The sequence below is a fragment of the Sardina pilchardus genome, chromosome 1 (assembly GCF_963854185.1).
Source record: "Sardina pilchardus chromosome 1, fSarPil1.1, whole genome shotgun sequence".
In the NCBI taxonomy this organism is placed as follows: domain Eukaryota; kingdom Metazoa; phylum Chordata; class Actinopteri; order Clupeiformes; family Clupeidae; genus Sardina; species Sardina pilchardus.
The window spans coordinates 9,556,521-9,573,161 of NC_084994.1; the positions used below are offsets into that span (position 1 = coordinate 9,556,521).

Sequence of the window (16,641 nt, forward strand, 5' to 3'; positions counted from 1 at the left end):
AGACCTTCTAAGGATTCCATTTCACCCCCCTTTTACATATGCACAACTTATTGTTTTCACAGCCACACAATTTCAAGTTCAACAGCTGTGTGTCAAAGTAACGCTTAGTATGTGACTCGGTACACCTTTGGTATGGCCTGGTACCCACAAAGGCGAATTCGGTATAAACAACTATATATTTTCTGAAAGTAGACCTTCTAAGGATTCCATTTCACCCCCCTTTTACCTATGCACAACTTATTGTTTTCACAGCCACACAATTTGAAGTTCAACAGCTGTGTGTCAATGGCAGGCCTATTATGTGACTCGGTACACCTTTGGTATGGCCTGGTACCCACAAAGGCGAATTCGGTATAAACAACTATATATTTTCTGAAAGTAGACCTTCTAAGGATTCCATTTCACCCCCCTTTTACATATGCACAACTTATTGTTTTCACAGCCACACAATTTCAAGTTCAACAGCTGTGTGTCAAAGTAACGCTTAGTATGTGACTCGGTACACCTTTGGTATGGCCTGGTACCCACAAAGGCGAATTCGGTATAAACAACTATATATTTTCTGAAAGTAGACCTTCTAAGGATTCCATTTCACCCCCCTTTTACCTATGCACAACTTATTGTTTTCACAGCCACACAATTTGAAGTTCAACAGATGTGTGTCAATGGCAGGCCTATTATGTGACTCGGTACACCTTTGGTATGGCCTGGTACCCACAAAGGCGAATTCGGTATAAACAACTATATATTTTCTGAAAGTAGACCTTCTAAGGATTCCATTTCACCCCCCTTTTACATATGCACAACTTATTGTTTTCACAGCCACACAATTTGAAGTTCAGCAGCTGTTAGTCAAAGTAACGCTTAGTATGTGACTCGGTACACGCTTAGTATGGTCTGGTACCCACAAAGGCGAATTCGGTATAAACATCTATATATTTTCTGAAAGTAGACCTTCTAAGGATTCCATTTCACCCCCCTTTTACCTATGCACAACTTATTGTTTTCACAGCCACACAATTTGAAGTTCAACAGCTGTGTGTCAATGGCAGGCCTATTATGTGACTCGGTACACCTTTGGTATGGCCTGGTACCCACAAAGGCGAATTCGGTATAAACAACTATATATTTTCTGAAAGTAGACCTTCTAAGGATTCCATTTCACCCCCCTTTTACATATGCACAACTTATTGTTTTCACAGCCACACAATTTCAAGTTCAACAGCTGTGTGTCAATGGCAGGCCTATTATGTGACTCGGTACACCTTTGGTATGGCCTGGTACCCACAAAGGCGAATTCGGTATAAACAACTATATATTTTCTGAAAGTAGACCTTCTAAGGATTCCATTTCACCCCCCTTTTACCTATGCACAACTTATTGTTTTCACAGCCACACAATTTGAAGTTCAACAGCTGTGTGTCAATGGCAGGCCTATTATGTGACTCGGTACACCTTTGGTATGGCCTGGTACCCACAAAGGCGAATTCGGTATAAACAACTATATATTTTCTGAAAGTAGACCTTCTAAGGATTCCATTTCACCCCCCTTTTACATATGCACAACTTATTGTTTTCACAGCCACACAATTTCAAGTTCAACAGCTGTGTGTCAAAGTAACGCTTAGTATGTGACTCGGTACACCTTTGGTATGGCCTGGTACCCACAAAGGCGAATTCGGTATAAACAACTATATATTTTCTGAAAGTAGACCTTCTAAGGATTCCATTTCACCCCCCTTTTACCTATGCACAACTTATTGTTTTCACAGCCACACAATTTGAAGTTCAACAGATGTGTGTCAATGGCAGGCCTATTATGTGACTCGGTACACCTTTGGTATGGCCTGGTACCCACAAAGGCGAATTCGGTATAAACAACTATATATTTTCTGAAAGTAGACCTTCTAAGGATTCCATTTCACCCCCCTTTTACATATGCACAACTTATTGTTTTCACAGCCACACAATTTGAAGTTCAACAGCTGTGTGTCAATGGCAGGCCTATTATGTGACTCGGTACACCTTTGGTATGGCCTGGTACCCACAAAGGCGAATTCGGTATAAACAACTATATATTTTTTGAAAGTAGACCTTCTAAGGATTCCATTTCACCCCCCTTTCATATATGCACAACTTATTGTTTTCACAGCCACACAAATTGAAGTTCAACAGCTGTGTGTCAAAGTAACGCTTAGTATGTGACTCGGTACACGCTTAGTATGGTCTGGTACCCACAAAGGCGAATTCGGTATAAACATCTATATATTTTCTGAAAGTAGACCTTCTAAGGATTCCATTACACCCCCCTTTTATATATGCACAACTTATTGTTTTCACAGCCACACAATTTGAAGTTCAACAGTGTGTGTCAATGGCAGGCCATTATGTGACTCACTACACACTTAGTTTGGCCTGGTACCCACAAAGGCAGAATTGGTAGCCTATAGATATCTGCAATATTATAGTGCATGTTATAAACCCACCTTTTAAATAAGCACAACGTTATAGTTTTATCAGCTTCACAGTTTTAATTTAACACTAGGCAATAAGGTAGATAAGGCACATTCAAAAATACATTCTAAGTAACATTCTAAGGTGTATTTTCGATTTAAATGTCTTATTTAATTATTTTCTAACTTTACCTTCCTTTGGTAACGCAATACAGTTTTAAATTAATAATTTTCGTCCTCATGAATTGAAAAAGCAATGAATATGTTCTGACTTTTATTTTGAAAGATTAGCGAATGGCGGCCATATTGGATTTTTCTTTACTGTCGCTAGTTTCACACTACTCAGTAAAATATCATAAAATATAGACAGGAACAAGCAGAAGAAGAAGCCAATGTAGACAGAAGGACTGTACGCATGCAGCCCAACACCGGGAGGACGAACGTTCAAGATATTTTTTGTTTCAAACACGCGTCCATGTCTACTCAGACACAAAAAAACAATTCAGCAGACCAAAGTTTACACTGCTGGGGATTTGCCCAAAGAAGGTAAGTGTGTTGTCAAAAACAATAGCCGAAAGCTAGTTAGCCAGACTCGTTAGAGATCAGCAGTTTCTCCCGAAAGTTTTGGGTTAAGGCAATTGGTAGTAGGCTATATGAGTTTGTGAGAATGCCCCCAAAATGTTGAGATGCCCCCACCGGGCGTTGAACTATAGCCTACCCCCCAGAGAGCAAGAACTTGACCCACTGACTGTCGGGCCGGTGTTGAGTGCCTTCTGGGGTGCGTTTCCCGAGGGTTTTCTACGATTCATCTTAAGATCGATCGTTAGGATTTGCCGACTGTTTCCCGAACATGCTCGTAGCGTGAACGCGCGTGCACTGATCTTACGATGCTCTTAAGGTAGCTGTCCACGAGAAAAGTTCTGAAATATCCCCTAATTTGATTGATGGTGATGTCAGGTGACTGCACGTCACAGCTAAGCCTACCGTCTGAACTTCGGATCTATAGGCCTACATTAATTCACATCAATACGAGAATAGAAAACCTTTGACATCTACATGTAAGCATTCCAAGTAACCTAGGCCATATACCACACACAGGCATACATACTTTTTATTATTTAACATCAGATTGTTGCCCTGTTTTTATGTTTGTTAGATAGGATATGTAACATAGGCCTATTAGGCTTCGGCTAGCTTACTCCTACATCGTTCATGCCAGTTCTTTGCTAACCTACTTGTGAGAGCACGGTGTGCTGCCTGTGCAATAATGTTTCGAGGTGTCACGTTTGAATAAAGAGGTTGATAAGAAAATGAGGAAATGTGTAGGCTTAAATAACATAGCCTAGGCTTAGATTTTGACGCAGCACAGACTATAGCCACATATTCCTTTCTCTGTTTTTACCTCATAAGCCTAATAAAACATAAAAAAAAAAAGGCTACACAAAAAGATAATGGCAAACTTTTCTGGCGACGTCTCGTTTCCTTGTTTGTAGGCTATTTTTGTCCGGTTTTGATAACATCATTATGTCCATTGAATGAATGCTATTTTGCATGCTAAAATCTGAATCATCACAAGTGAGCACAATAAAGAATGGTAACGTAAATTGGATCATTATAATCTTAGTTGTAATCCCCCTGCATATCCTGCTGGTGACTCCACTGAGGCATAGCGTTACGACGCTCTTAGTCAGCAACGAGAACTCTGGAACACTCGTAGATCTACGAGTGTTTTCACGATGCTCTTAAGTTACGATGGTTTCGGGAAACAGTCGGCAAACCTTAAGACGGTCGTAAGAGGGACTTTACGATCATCGTAGGCTTACGATGCTTTCGGGAAACGCACCCCTGGTTTTTCCACCTAGTGGTTTCGGAGCTGTTTCCGAGGCTGCCCAGCTGTCATGTAGCCTATACTATCAACAGCAACCGACGGCGAAGTCCACAGATTCGCTACATATTCATAAACATGTTACTGGCCTTTGCATGTCACACCTCAATAAAAACTGTGTTGACCTGGGGTGCGTTTCCCGATAACGATGGATAGACACTCTTACGAGGGTTTTCTACGATTCATCTTAAGATCGATCGTTTGGTTTTGCCGACTGTTTCCCGAACATGCTATTAGCGTGAACGTGCGTGCACTGCTCTTAAGATGCTCTTAAGGGGAGCTGTCCACGATAAAAGTTCTGAAATATCCCCTAATTTGGTGGTGATGTCAGGTGACTGCACGTCACAGCTATGCACCGTCTGAACTTCCGATCTATACATTAATTAACATAATACGAAAAAAGAAAACCATTGCCATCTGCATGTAAGCATCCCAAGTAGGCTATATACCACACACAGGCATACATCATTGTTATTATTTAACATTAGATTGTTGACCCATTTTTATGTTTGTTGGAAGATATAACATAGCCTATTAGGCTTCTTCGGCTAAATAGTGCCAGTTTTTTGTTAACCCACTTGTGAGAGCATGGTGTGCTGCCTGCGATAACGTTTCGAGGTGTCACGCAGACGTTTGAAGAAAGAGGTCGAGTAAGAAAATGAGGAAATGTGTAGGCTTGAATAGGTTACTGTATCATATAGCCTAGACTTAGATTTTGACGCGGCACAGACTAAAACCACGTGTTCCTTTCTCTGTTTTTATCTCATAGGCCTAATAAAAGATAGCCTACACAAAGGCACAAAGATAATGACAGACTTTTCTGGCAACGTCTCGTTTCATAATTTCAACATTTGAGCACTATATTACTATAACATATTCCAGCGGGAAAATAGTTTTTTAAAAGTAGTCAAGCTGCATGAATTTGTGTCGTGCTGGATTCGAACCCTCCTTAGCAAAACTAATTACGCACAAGTCCGACTCGTTCTCGATTGTGCTATCTATGCTCACATCATCCCTTTGATATGACTTTGTCTTCACTCAGTAGATCATGAAGCACCGTTTATCCTAACCTTCCAAAACAACTGGTTACCTTCATTCAGACTTTAAAACATAACTGTATCATGCACTCTACCTTCTGTTACACTTCTGCATATCCATGTGCAAGGATTTGTCATAAATTCTAACAGACAGCGCACGCATTCTGAATCAATGGGTCTAACAACTGGTTACCCTGGCCTCGCTTTCTAACAGATGGGCTGCACGAGTCTTTCATTTGGTAGCTTGTGTGTTTACATAGTCATAAAACTCACTGTTCGGTGGATCTTAGAAAATGCTGTAAAACGTCTGGCAGTATGGAGCGCTCTGCACTGAAAATGGCTGGCAGCCAATGAGTTAGTGCCACTAAATGTCACTATTTAGTGATATCAGCAATTTGTTGTTATAGTAGACCAATATTTCAAAAATAACATTTCAATAACCACAGCCATAATACCATAATCACAGTCTGAAAGCCCATTTCATACTCTTTCTGGAGATGTGTTCAATTCATTGGTATAGCTTGTCATACCTCTGTAATGGGGAGATACAATATCATCCAAATTGATTATTTTTCAGTTTTGTGTTACAATACTTCCAACAAAAAAGCAATATAGACACATCTTAATTACTTTTTCAAAGACAGCTTAAACACTTCTGTAGAGAGACATAACCATTTGCCAAACATTTTGTTTAGAGATGCACCGATTGCAATTTTTTGGCCGATTCCGATTTCTGATTTTTCATCGAGTTTGACCGGCCGATACCGATTTTAGCCGATTCCGATTTAATTTCTTCTAACCACTTTACAGCACAAACAAAGAGTTATTTTCTAGCCTATATTTTCTTTAATACAACATGTAATCAACTTATCAATGGTTGGTAGAAAAATGTGAATAGACAGATTCTTCTTCAAGTCTTCTTCAGCTGCAGTAATCCCAGTGTGGGACATTCATTTCACACATGTAGAAATGCACTAGGAACACTATTTCTTTTCTTCTCACATCCATATGCAATATCCAACTGTAAATATCTTCAGAATACTGATAACTGAAGTTAGTGCTACATAGGCTGAGATGTTGGAAAATGACAACAAAAAAAAAACTAATTTTGAGAAGCCTTGAAACACAGCAAATGACATACATTCTCAGTCTACACTCTTCTTTGAACTTTCGCGATTGCTTGCGGATACTAAGGAAGTGTCCATATTTGGATGGTATAACGTCATGCAGGAGAAACACAGCTTTTCAACGACACCACGCATGATATGTTTTGTATCACGGTCGCGGTAGTTTATGACACGTTAGAATGCTAACGTTTGGCGAATTTAGAAGAAATATACAGGCGTGATCAGACAAAAGATAATGAAATAAACCTCTAAATGTGTAAATCGGACTTAGTTGTTGAAGTAGTGTGAAAGAATACATGATAAGTTGGCAAACCGAAGCAAAACTATGTTTATTCCTGCCGTGTCTCGCCTTAAGTTGAGTAAAGGCTATGTCGCTGCTTATTGATAGAGTTTGTGGTTCAGCTGTGGGCACGCAATTAGCGGCAAGGGCGGGCTTTGATGAGCGCTGTAACCTGAAGTGACCGCTTAGTATAGTAAATTCCACGCAATATGGCAAAGCACAGCGTTCTCTGCATAGAAAAACTCAGTATTAGCGCTTTATCCAGCCCTGACTGTTGGCCTAGCTTCATCAAACTTTGCAAACTCAGCTGTGTGAGTGTGATGTTGTTACAAGTACGTGCGAGTGCATTTGACCGGCATAAAATCGGCATGTCCTTAGACTGACCGGCCGGTCGCCGGTCGTGGCCGGTCACGTGAAAATCGGCCGATTCCAATCGGCGGCCGATCGATCGGTGCATCTCTAATTTTGTTTATAAATTGTGTTATGAGGCACCCAATGTGGGGGTTTGAAAAAAATCTGCATTTTTTCTTCTGATTTTACAAGATTGAAACACAGTCTGTATCAACACATACGACCTACGATTGAATATGTGGAATCTATAGGTAGCAATCATTATTCACAGAAAATTTGAAGTCTTTAGCTTGAAAACTTTTTGAGATAATGACATCTGAACTTTGCAGATTTAGATGAGGGCACCAATGTGCCAAAAATCAGAAGGGGGGTACCATGTTCAAAAATGTCTTTCTCTGGATGTATTAGGTATACCAATCTAATATTTTGGCTAAGTTAGTTTAAATGGTTACTCTTTAGGTGGTAAAATTTTGGAAATCTGAGATGGTCAAGCAGAAGGCATTTGTTGAATTGAGGTGGAATGACCCCTTTATATAGCCTGACGAGCCAGACCCACATCAAGATGTAGGGTCTGGACACTCACCATAGACAGGGCTCAATCGGAGGGGTGGAATAAACAGTTGTGTTTCAAATTCCCTCCCTGCAATAGGATAACGCTTAAACGAATCATCTTCTTGTTTTCAAGTAGCAGGATGCGTAACCTTCCCCCTCCACGCAATAGGATAACGCTAAACGAATCATCTTCTTGTTTTCAAATAACAGGATGCGTTACCGTCGCTTCTGGTCGCATGTCAGTCACCATTATGTTAAGCCCACCCACTGACTCTATACACGCTGTGATTGGCCCGCTTTTATTTTCCATTTCTCAGCTCCTTAGCTCTACGGAGCGTTGCTAGACTGCCCCGCCAGCCAAATTACATTTGCTGCCGGTAGGGGCGTCTAGATTTCTAGGCTACCCTTTCTATCTTGCTGTTGACTTCACTGAGGCATATGCGTTAAGACGCTCTTAGCCAGTAACGAGAACTTGTAGATCTATGAGGCCATCCTTAAAAATATTCTTGTTTGCCGTAACCCGACCGACCCTGTCAATATAGGGCCGACCAAATATTTGTTTTTTTCCCTCTCTAGTCCGACCGACTTGCCGGTTGCAAATTGCGTTAAGACCGACCGATTTTTTTTTTTTTTTTTTAATTAGGCCTGTTTTTCTTCAAACACCCAATACAAATGCAATACAATAATATTATATTTTCTTAAGTATTGTGAATACAAATTGCCTACATACAAACGTAGGCTGCGTTCTTTCTTCCAAATAAAAACCTGTGGCGCTTTATGTTTGTCATGCGCTACAGTCTCATTCACTGCCAGTGGTTCGCGCTTGACTGTTGCCTACAGTAATAGCTGTGGCTGTAGCCAAGAAATGTTCGCGGTCAACGTCAAAACTTATACTAGTTCGGGCACTATTATCCACCTGAAAACACATTAAACACTTGAACATTTAGATGACTTGGCACGAAGTTATGTCCAGATATTTTTTCGGACCCATCCCTTCTCCCCATTCGTGTAACGGTGACCGTGTCAACAGACTTAAATGAGACCTTAAGGTTTTGGTGGAAGAAACTCAAAAAATTGAGGACGTGCCAGCATTAAGTGGTTTCTTTTGGATTGAAACATTTAAGTGACCCGTTAAGGGATCGTTCTACTACAGGCTAGCAAGGACAGCTATTCTTCAAGTGGTTAAGAACTAGCTACTGGTGGAGAAAAGAAAGCAACGTAATGTCTCTGATTTGTAGGTTGCATTGACACGTCGTAGCGGTGGATGCAAGTAAACCAATCTAGTTACCAGTAAAATCATTGAAATGAACATATTATTTTTTTCATAATATATTTTCATATGATATATTTTTTGTTTACTTCTCTGACAGTAGGCTACAGCATATTTAAAGCTATAGCCTACATTTTAGTCAAGTCAAGTTTATTTGAATAGCACATTTTATACACAGGTCATTCAATGTGCTTTAGACTCAAAGCAAATAGTAACAAATAAGAGCAGAGAAGGGCAATATAGTCAAAGAATAATTCAAAAGGTAAAGATCATTATAAAGCAAGAATTTAAGCAAGAGTGTTTGTGTGTTGTTACAACAAATTGGATCTAGTCATAGGTGTGCAGATAACATACGGTTAATGCACCCTCTATAAAGTATGCTGATTTTTGTTAAGTCACGTTCAGAAATATTACTATATTGCCAAAAGTATTGGGTCACCTGCCTTGACCCCCATATGAACTTCAGTCACATCCTATTCTTAATCCATAGGGCTTAATATGACATTGGTCCACCTTTTGCAGCTACAGTATAAGAGCTTTGACTCTTCTGGGAAGGCTTTCCAAGGTTTAGGAGTGTTTATTGGCATTTTTGACCATTCTTTCAGAAGCGCATTTGTGAAGTCACACACTGATGTTGGACAAGGAGACTGGCTCTCAGTCCCCTTTAATTCATCCCAACGGTGTTCTATTGGGTTGAGGTCAGGTGCAGGCCAGTCAAGTTCTTCCACACCAAACTCTGTCATCCATGTCTGTATGGACCTTGCTTGGTGCACGGGTACACAGTCATGCATATACCTTGTGGAAAGCCTTCCTAGAAGAGTTGAAGCTGTTATAGCTGCAAAGACTGGACCAACGTCATATTAAACCCTATGGATTAAGAATAGGATGTGACTGAAGTTCATATGGGGGTCAAGGCCGGTGACACAATACTTTTGGCAATATAGTAGTGTGTGTCGTGTGTGTGTGTGTATGTACATATATATATATATATATATATATAACATGCAAATGTTTTTAAATTCATACCAACAAAATCGCCGTGACCAAAAATGTACTTTTTTTTTTTACCTTGAATCTTGAAAAAAAAAAATATTTGCCTACCTACCGACCCAATTATTTTTTGGGGGGGCTGTTACTGCAAAGAAAGATATTTTTAAGGATGGCCTGAGTGTTTCCACGACACTCTTAAGTTACGATGGTTTCGGGAAACAGTCAGCAAATCTTAAGACGTTTGTAAGAGGGACTCTACGACCATCTTAGGCTTACGATGCTTTCGGGGAATGCGCTCCTGCCTTAACCATTTTCAGCTGAGATTGGAAGTGGGTCTGGAAATAATCACTTCCAGCAGTGAAATCAACTAAGTGAAATCAAAAGGCAAAGGACAAAAGAAAGTTTTAAAGGAATACGCCACCCAAAAATGAAATTAAGCCAGTCTCGGTCACCCCCAGAGTTAGAACAGTGAAAAAAACCCGGTTAAAATCCGCCCGGGCATTGTCCTGCTTTGGGAGCAGCGTTTGTAGCTTTAGCTTAGCACAGTTGCTGTAAATGAAGGGTGTCAGTTAGCACGTCCTTCAAAAAAAGTGACCGAGACATCTAAATTTTTTTCTAAATATATCTTGGGAGCCATGTGTTAAAAACGAGTACACATCATAATGCAAAATCAAACGAAGCTATTATCTAGGCAGATATTTACTTGGAACTATATTCGGCCTCATCACAGGCGAAGCACTGCTAGATAGGCACAAGGTTCTCATGCAGCAGCACTTGAATCCCATTCCGTGAAGTTCCAGTCGAAGTTAGGAGTTTTCAAGTGCTACATGAGACTAGCGGTGCTTCACCTGTGATGAGGCTGAATATAGTTCCAAGTAAATATCTGCCCAGGTAATAGCCTCGTTCGATTTTGCAGTATGATTTGTACTTGTTCTGAACACAGGTCTCCCAAGATATATTTAGGAAAAAAATTAGATGTCTCGGTCACTTTTTTAGAGGACGTGCTAACTGACACCCTTCATTTACAGCAACTGTGCTAAGCTAAAGCTCCCAAAGCAGGACAATGCCCGGACGGATTTTAACCGGGTTTTTTTCACTGTTCTAACTCTGGGGGTGACCAAGACTGGCTTAATTTCATTTTTGGGTGGCGTATTCCTTTAACTGATAAAAAAAACAAAAAAACTTTAGAGTAGAAATGGGCTTTGAGATGGAAATATTTATTATATTATATATTATTCAATATATTATCATATATTTTTAATTATATTTATTATTCAATTCAATATATTGAATTGAAAATATTTAGGGGCTAGTCAAATATATTTTGTGTCCATTTTTGTTGCCCTACAGGGGTTTGAAACATTTTCTATTAGTTTATTTATTTATTTATTTTTAAAGGAAAAAGAAACCGGACGTATAACTTTTTTTTTTTGTTTCTCTCACTACAGGTCATTGAAAACTGGACGGGATCATCTGTGTTCTGCTAGCAACATGGACCTCGGACTTCCAGTTAGTTCTGGCTGTGCTGAGACACATCAGGTTGACCTGAGAGCGATGGTGACAGTAGAAGATATAAAAGAGGAGGAATATGATCACATGATTTCATGTCCCAGAGTCCCAGAGTCCAACTTAAGTTACAATGAAACACAACAGACAGCAGCAGAGATTGAGGTGAAGATTGAAGAAGAAGAGGAGGAGGAGTTCAACGTTAGTTACAATGAAACACAACAGACAGCAGCGGAGATTGAAGTGAAGATTGAGGAAGAAGAAGGAGAAGAAGAAGAAGAAGATGAGTTCAACATTAGTTACAATGAAACACAAGAGACAGCAGCGGAGATTGAAGTGAAGATTGAAGAAGATGAAGAAGTGAATGAAGAGGAGGAAGAAGAAGAAGAAGAAGAGGAGGATGAGGAAGAAGAAGAAGAAGAGGAAGAAGAGCAGCATGACGAGCCCGGCTGTCTGCTGGAAAGTAAGTCCTCTCACACAAGCCGTTTACTGACTGCACAGATAGCCGGCGATGCACGGGCTTTTAGCCGGCTAGTCCCGATTGTACTCACTGATAGCCGGCTAATCGCCGAGGTGATTTACGCTGCCAATTGTCCTCCCCTGAGGGTACACATATTCCCGGGGCGACTGCAGTGAGCACGCGAGGCGGCTATGCGGCGGCTAGCTGAGACATGGGCGGAGCTGTCAACAACGAGAGTTGTGCACACACTGCTGAAAGACTTAAAATCAGCAAACAGCTGACTGACTGTATGCTGAGCACAGCTGTCAGATCATCATCATACTGTTCACATATTAACACTGGTCCTTGTGCTCCATCTAGCACACTGTTCTTTCAAATGTCAATTAAATCGCCAAACATCTCAGCATTTATTTATTAATGGCTAACATATTGGGAAAACATAGCCTATCCTGCTTTATCTACAGCCAGGATAAATTAGCTAGACCTTGGCTAGCTTGCTCAAATAACCATTGACAACGTATTTCGTTAAAGCATGTAGGCTTGGCCTATATCATACCCACCCTAAGGTTTAAGAAACATAACAACGTTGTCCAATTTTAGTTTAATGCATTTTTCTGAATTGGAGAGGTCTCCTTATGAGGGTAGGCTCTGCATTTTAAATGGCTAATCGCTAGTCGCGATTAGCATCGTTGGTTTAAACTTTGCAGAGCTGTTTTGTTGTTATCACAAAAATACTGATTGTAACTGCTGTTAGGAAGACCGTTTGGAACCTGGCAGACCTGAGGCAGTGAAAGGTATAATGCACAGTCCAAGCGGAATGAGTGGAGAGTTGATATTGTGACGAGGCAAGAATTACTCTGTTAGGAAATGTTTATTACCAGATGAATATGAGGAATGACATTACATGGAAGTGGCCTGTTTAAGATCCCCGTGGCTATATCCCACAACATGGGTGGCATCCCGTAACATAAACCCCTTATCCCACAACACATCAGCTGACTAGTCTAGTACACCTATATAATGCGTAACCGTCAACTATCTTATGACAACAGGCTGCTTAACCATCTTAGCCGTAGGCTACATTTCCCCCCCTTGCATGAACGTAGCACAAGCATATCCGAGCCGCGCTACAATATTGTGTCACATCGAGCTAGCACGTCTAGCTAGCCACAAACAACAGTGCATACCAGACTGTATAGAACAGGTGCATACTGCATAGGCTACTAATGACACTTTTTTACGGTCAGTGAATAGCACCGAGTGAAAATCAATGTTTGCTTTATATCTAGTGACAGTGGTGATGTCGTCAGTTTGGATAAGTAGAGTAAACTTAGTCAGAAGATCTAGAAATATCAAACGGAGGAGCAGAGAACTTGACAGAGAGCTGCACCGCTGTTTTGAGAATGACAGTAGTGTCACGAGACTTCGACGCCTATGTTGTTGTACGTCACTGTTCAAATTCACACCCAGTTCTTACATGTTTACGCCTACACCGAGGCGGCTTTGGAATATCGCGCCTCTTGTCCTCACTGACCTAGCCGGGGAATGGCCGGTTAAACCTAGCCGCGGATGAGGCGGCGTTCAGTCAGTTAACGGCTACAGAGTTAATCAGACCAACGTGTTGGGCCACATTTTTTACTCTAGAGGGCGCTGTTACACTGAGGTCAGTGGCAGCACTGTGTAGGCCCATTACATTGACTGTTCACATGCAGAAGATACATAATGAATGATCATACAGTCAACAAAGCGCCACGTTTAGATAAGAAATATATTTGTTTAGCTTAGAGTCGTCTGCTCATGTAGCTGTTTAAAAAGCAGCAAAACAAAAAAAAAATGTTTTAGACAAGTGTCTTCCAAATAGTGCTGTGCGATACTACGGTATATATCATTGTACGACAGAAAAATGTCTTAACGTACAATACAGTCCTCTACCATTTATGTCGTAATTTTTACGTGTGGCTGTGACTTCTCAGATAATTTAACTGCAGGTGCGTTGCCGCTTCTCGCAGCGGGCAACGTAAACTTAATTTTCTGACTCGGTATGGGTGGCCAGGCAAATGAATTCAGCTAATAGTAAACAAATTAAACTTTTTTTGAAGTTGGCTAGTGTTGCACGGTGCAGCGATACTACTAAAGTATTGCAATACCCTGCAGTGTTGTAGTCAAGTCACTATGAATCGAGTCCGAGTCCAGGTTCGAGTCTCCAGTGTTCAAGTCCGAGTCAAGTCCAAGTAATTAAAAAAAAAATCCGAGTCAAGTCCGAGTCGAGTCCACTACTGATCCGAGTCAAGTCAGAGTCGAGTCACTATTGATTGAAGTTGAGTCCTCATTGGTCAAGTCGAGTCCGAGTTATGGCTAAGAGTTGTCTAAAAGCATATTGGTATTGCGCAACCACTGTACACTAAATGGAATCGTAATGCCTTGGGTCATTTCAGACATACAGGCAAACAGACAAACAAACCCCGATGCAAATGTAACCTCCCTGGCGGAGGTAATAATTATTTGCGCACCGCAATGTCGCAGGACAGACTATGTGGCTGCTAATGACATATTACAGTTATAGCCTAATGACATAAAAAAAGTTGAGTCTTTGTCTCAATTTCGGAGTCCGGATAGTCTAAATGTACGAGTCCGAGTCCAAGTTCGAGTCATTCAGTGCTCAAGTCCAAGTCACGAGTCTCTAAATTTAGCTAAAGACTCCGAGTCCTGGACTCGAGTACTACAACACTGATACCCTGAAATGAAAAATGTCACAACACTTAATGTTAGCCTACTTTACAATACTGGTAAGAATGACTGTGTTCTGGCCCCAGCCGTGGCGCAACTGGCTGGGGCACCTGCACCGCACGCCGGCGACCCGGGTTCGATTCCCGCCCCCTGGTCCTTTCCGGATCCCACCCCGACTCTCTCACCCATTCGCTTCCTGTCTCTCTCTACTGTCCTGTCAAAATTAAAGGCACAAAAGCCCAAAAAATATAAGAATGACTGTGTTCTTCTGAAGAAGTCTAACGTGTGGTGCGCGCAAGGCAGGTCTCCCCTTAAAGCTAGCCTGTGGCTGTGCGTCTTTTTTCCCCTCACACACACTCGTATGCGCAGCAGTGCTATTAACAGCGAGACATGGCTGCTAGTTTAAGTGATGCTATTGTAACACACAATAATAGGCTAATATCAAGGTGATTTGCTCACTTGCATCTCTGAAATGTGTGTTGCTAACCTATCTAGGCTATGGGATTTAGATCATTTAGGCTTACTATTGGGTTTAACGTCATTTAGAAATAGGCTATGCAATCTCTTAGAAGTTCTGTGATCCCAAAAAGATTGTCTTCGACTTGTTACATTTTTGAACATTTATTTAATATAATGATATAGAAAACACGCGCTATGTGCAACTACTTTTATTCACTAGCCTAAAACAATGAGACTGTAAGCTAAGTACTCTCACGTATTTCTTAGAGTGACAGGCACTCAATTACACCTACTGTACACACAACCACAACAAAATGTTTAATAAATAATGGGAGAAAAGATAAGAAAAACATTAATGTGTGGATATAAATATATCATTTTAAGTAGAAATACTATATCGGGATATATATCGTTATCGGGATATAGAATTGCATATATCGGGAAATAACTTTTTGGCCATATCGCACAGCACTACTTCCAAATATCATACCAAATACCACAAACTTGAAACAACGTTAAAGGATATGTTTTTGTTTCATACCAAACCCTATTTACGAATTTAATACATTGTTTCCCATTTAAAACTACAAATGACATACTAAATACAAAAAAATTGTCCAAAACAAGTTTTGACGTTATTTTGTCTTGATTTTCCCTCCTTGATATGAATTTAAAAATGAATGTGCAACAAGAAATGTATGCATGTGTGACCCATACATCAGAAGACATTGGAAAAAAATGAATACTAACTATTAATTTAAGCAATAAGCCCCGAGGGGCCATGCGTTATAAGCTCCGCTTCGCGTCGTGCCTAACAACGCCCCTTAGCTGTTCGATTATACAGTATCACGCACAGACTCGAGTGGCTTATTGCTTTTCTAAAACGGTTACCACATCGATCTAGCAAGATTTCATGAAACAAAGGCACAGTGTTATATACAACGTCGTCCTATATACAACGGCATCGAACGCGATTCAGCCAATCATAATCAAGGACCGGAACTATCCGTTTTAGAATATACTTTATCCTGTTACTGTTACAGTTAATCAATTACTCTAAATATATATTATTTATTCGCATTAGCCCTGGGTGTTCCCATCCTGCCTTGCGCGGTGATTTCATTCACGCTGCAAGGTTGTCTGGAAACTACCGCCCTAATTTTTGCCTGAGATAGGGGACCAATCACAGAACAGGGTGGAAAGCAAGACCATGATGAGCTATGCACAGACGTATTTGATATACATCCGTGGCACCCAATGAACGGATCTAGGCATTTTTTCAAATACAAGAAAATTAAAGTCTGGTTTCCAGACCACGTCTCATTTTAGGAGTGTTAGGCGCTAGCCAGGCTATAATCACATCAAATTGTTTCCAATCAGAACATCAGAACCAAGAAACTGGATTACTTGGTAGTTTTTTTTTTCACTTTGAATAACCCATTTTCAAACAATCAGATGACCAAAATCAGATTAGATCACTTTTGAACAACTGGGCCCTGGTGTTGCAGTGCTAAATGTATCTATTGGTGTCTAGTGATGTGTTA

The 16,641-nt window shown here is 40.6% G+C and overlaps 1 protein-coding gene across 1 annotated transcript in view; it reads left to right on the plus strand.

Moving 5' to 3' along the window:
* The first annotated feature begins 2,846 nt into the window (after positions 1-2,846).
* LOC134076280 (zinc finger protein 160-like) overlaps positions 2,847-16,641 on the plus strand; it is a 36,666-nt gene continuing 22,871 nt past the window's right edge. Inside the window, exons 1-2 of the mRNA XM_062531272.1 lie at positions 2,847-2,999; positions 11,394-11,914. Coding sequence (XP_062387256.1) covers positions 2,869-2,999; positions 11,394-11,914 — 652 coding nt within the window. The 5' untranslated portion in view covers positions 2,847-2,868. The remainder of the gene's footprint in view (positions 3,000-11,393; positions 11,915-16,641) is intronic.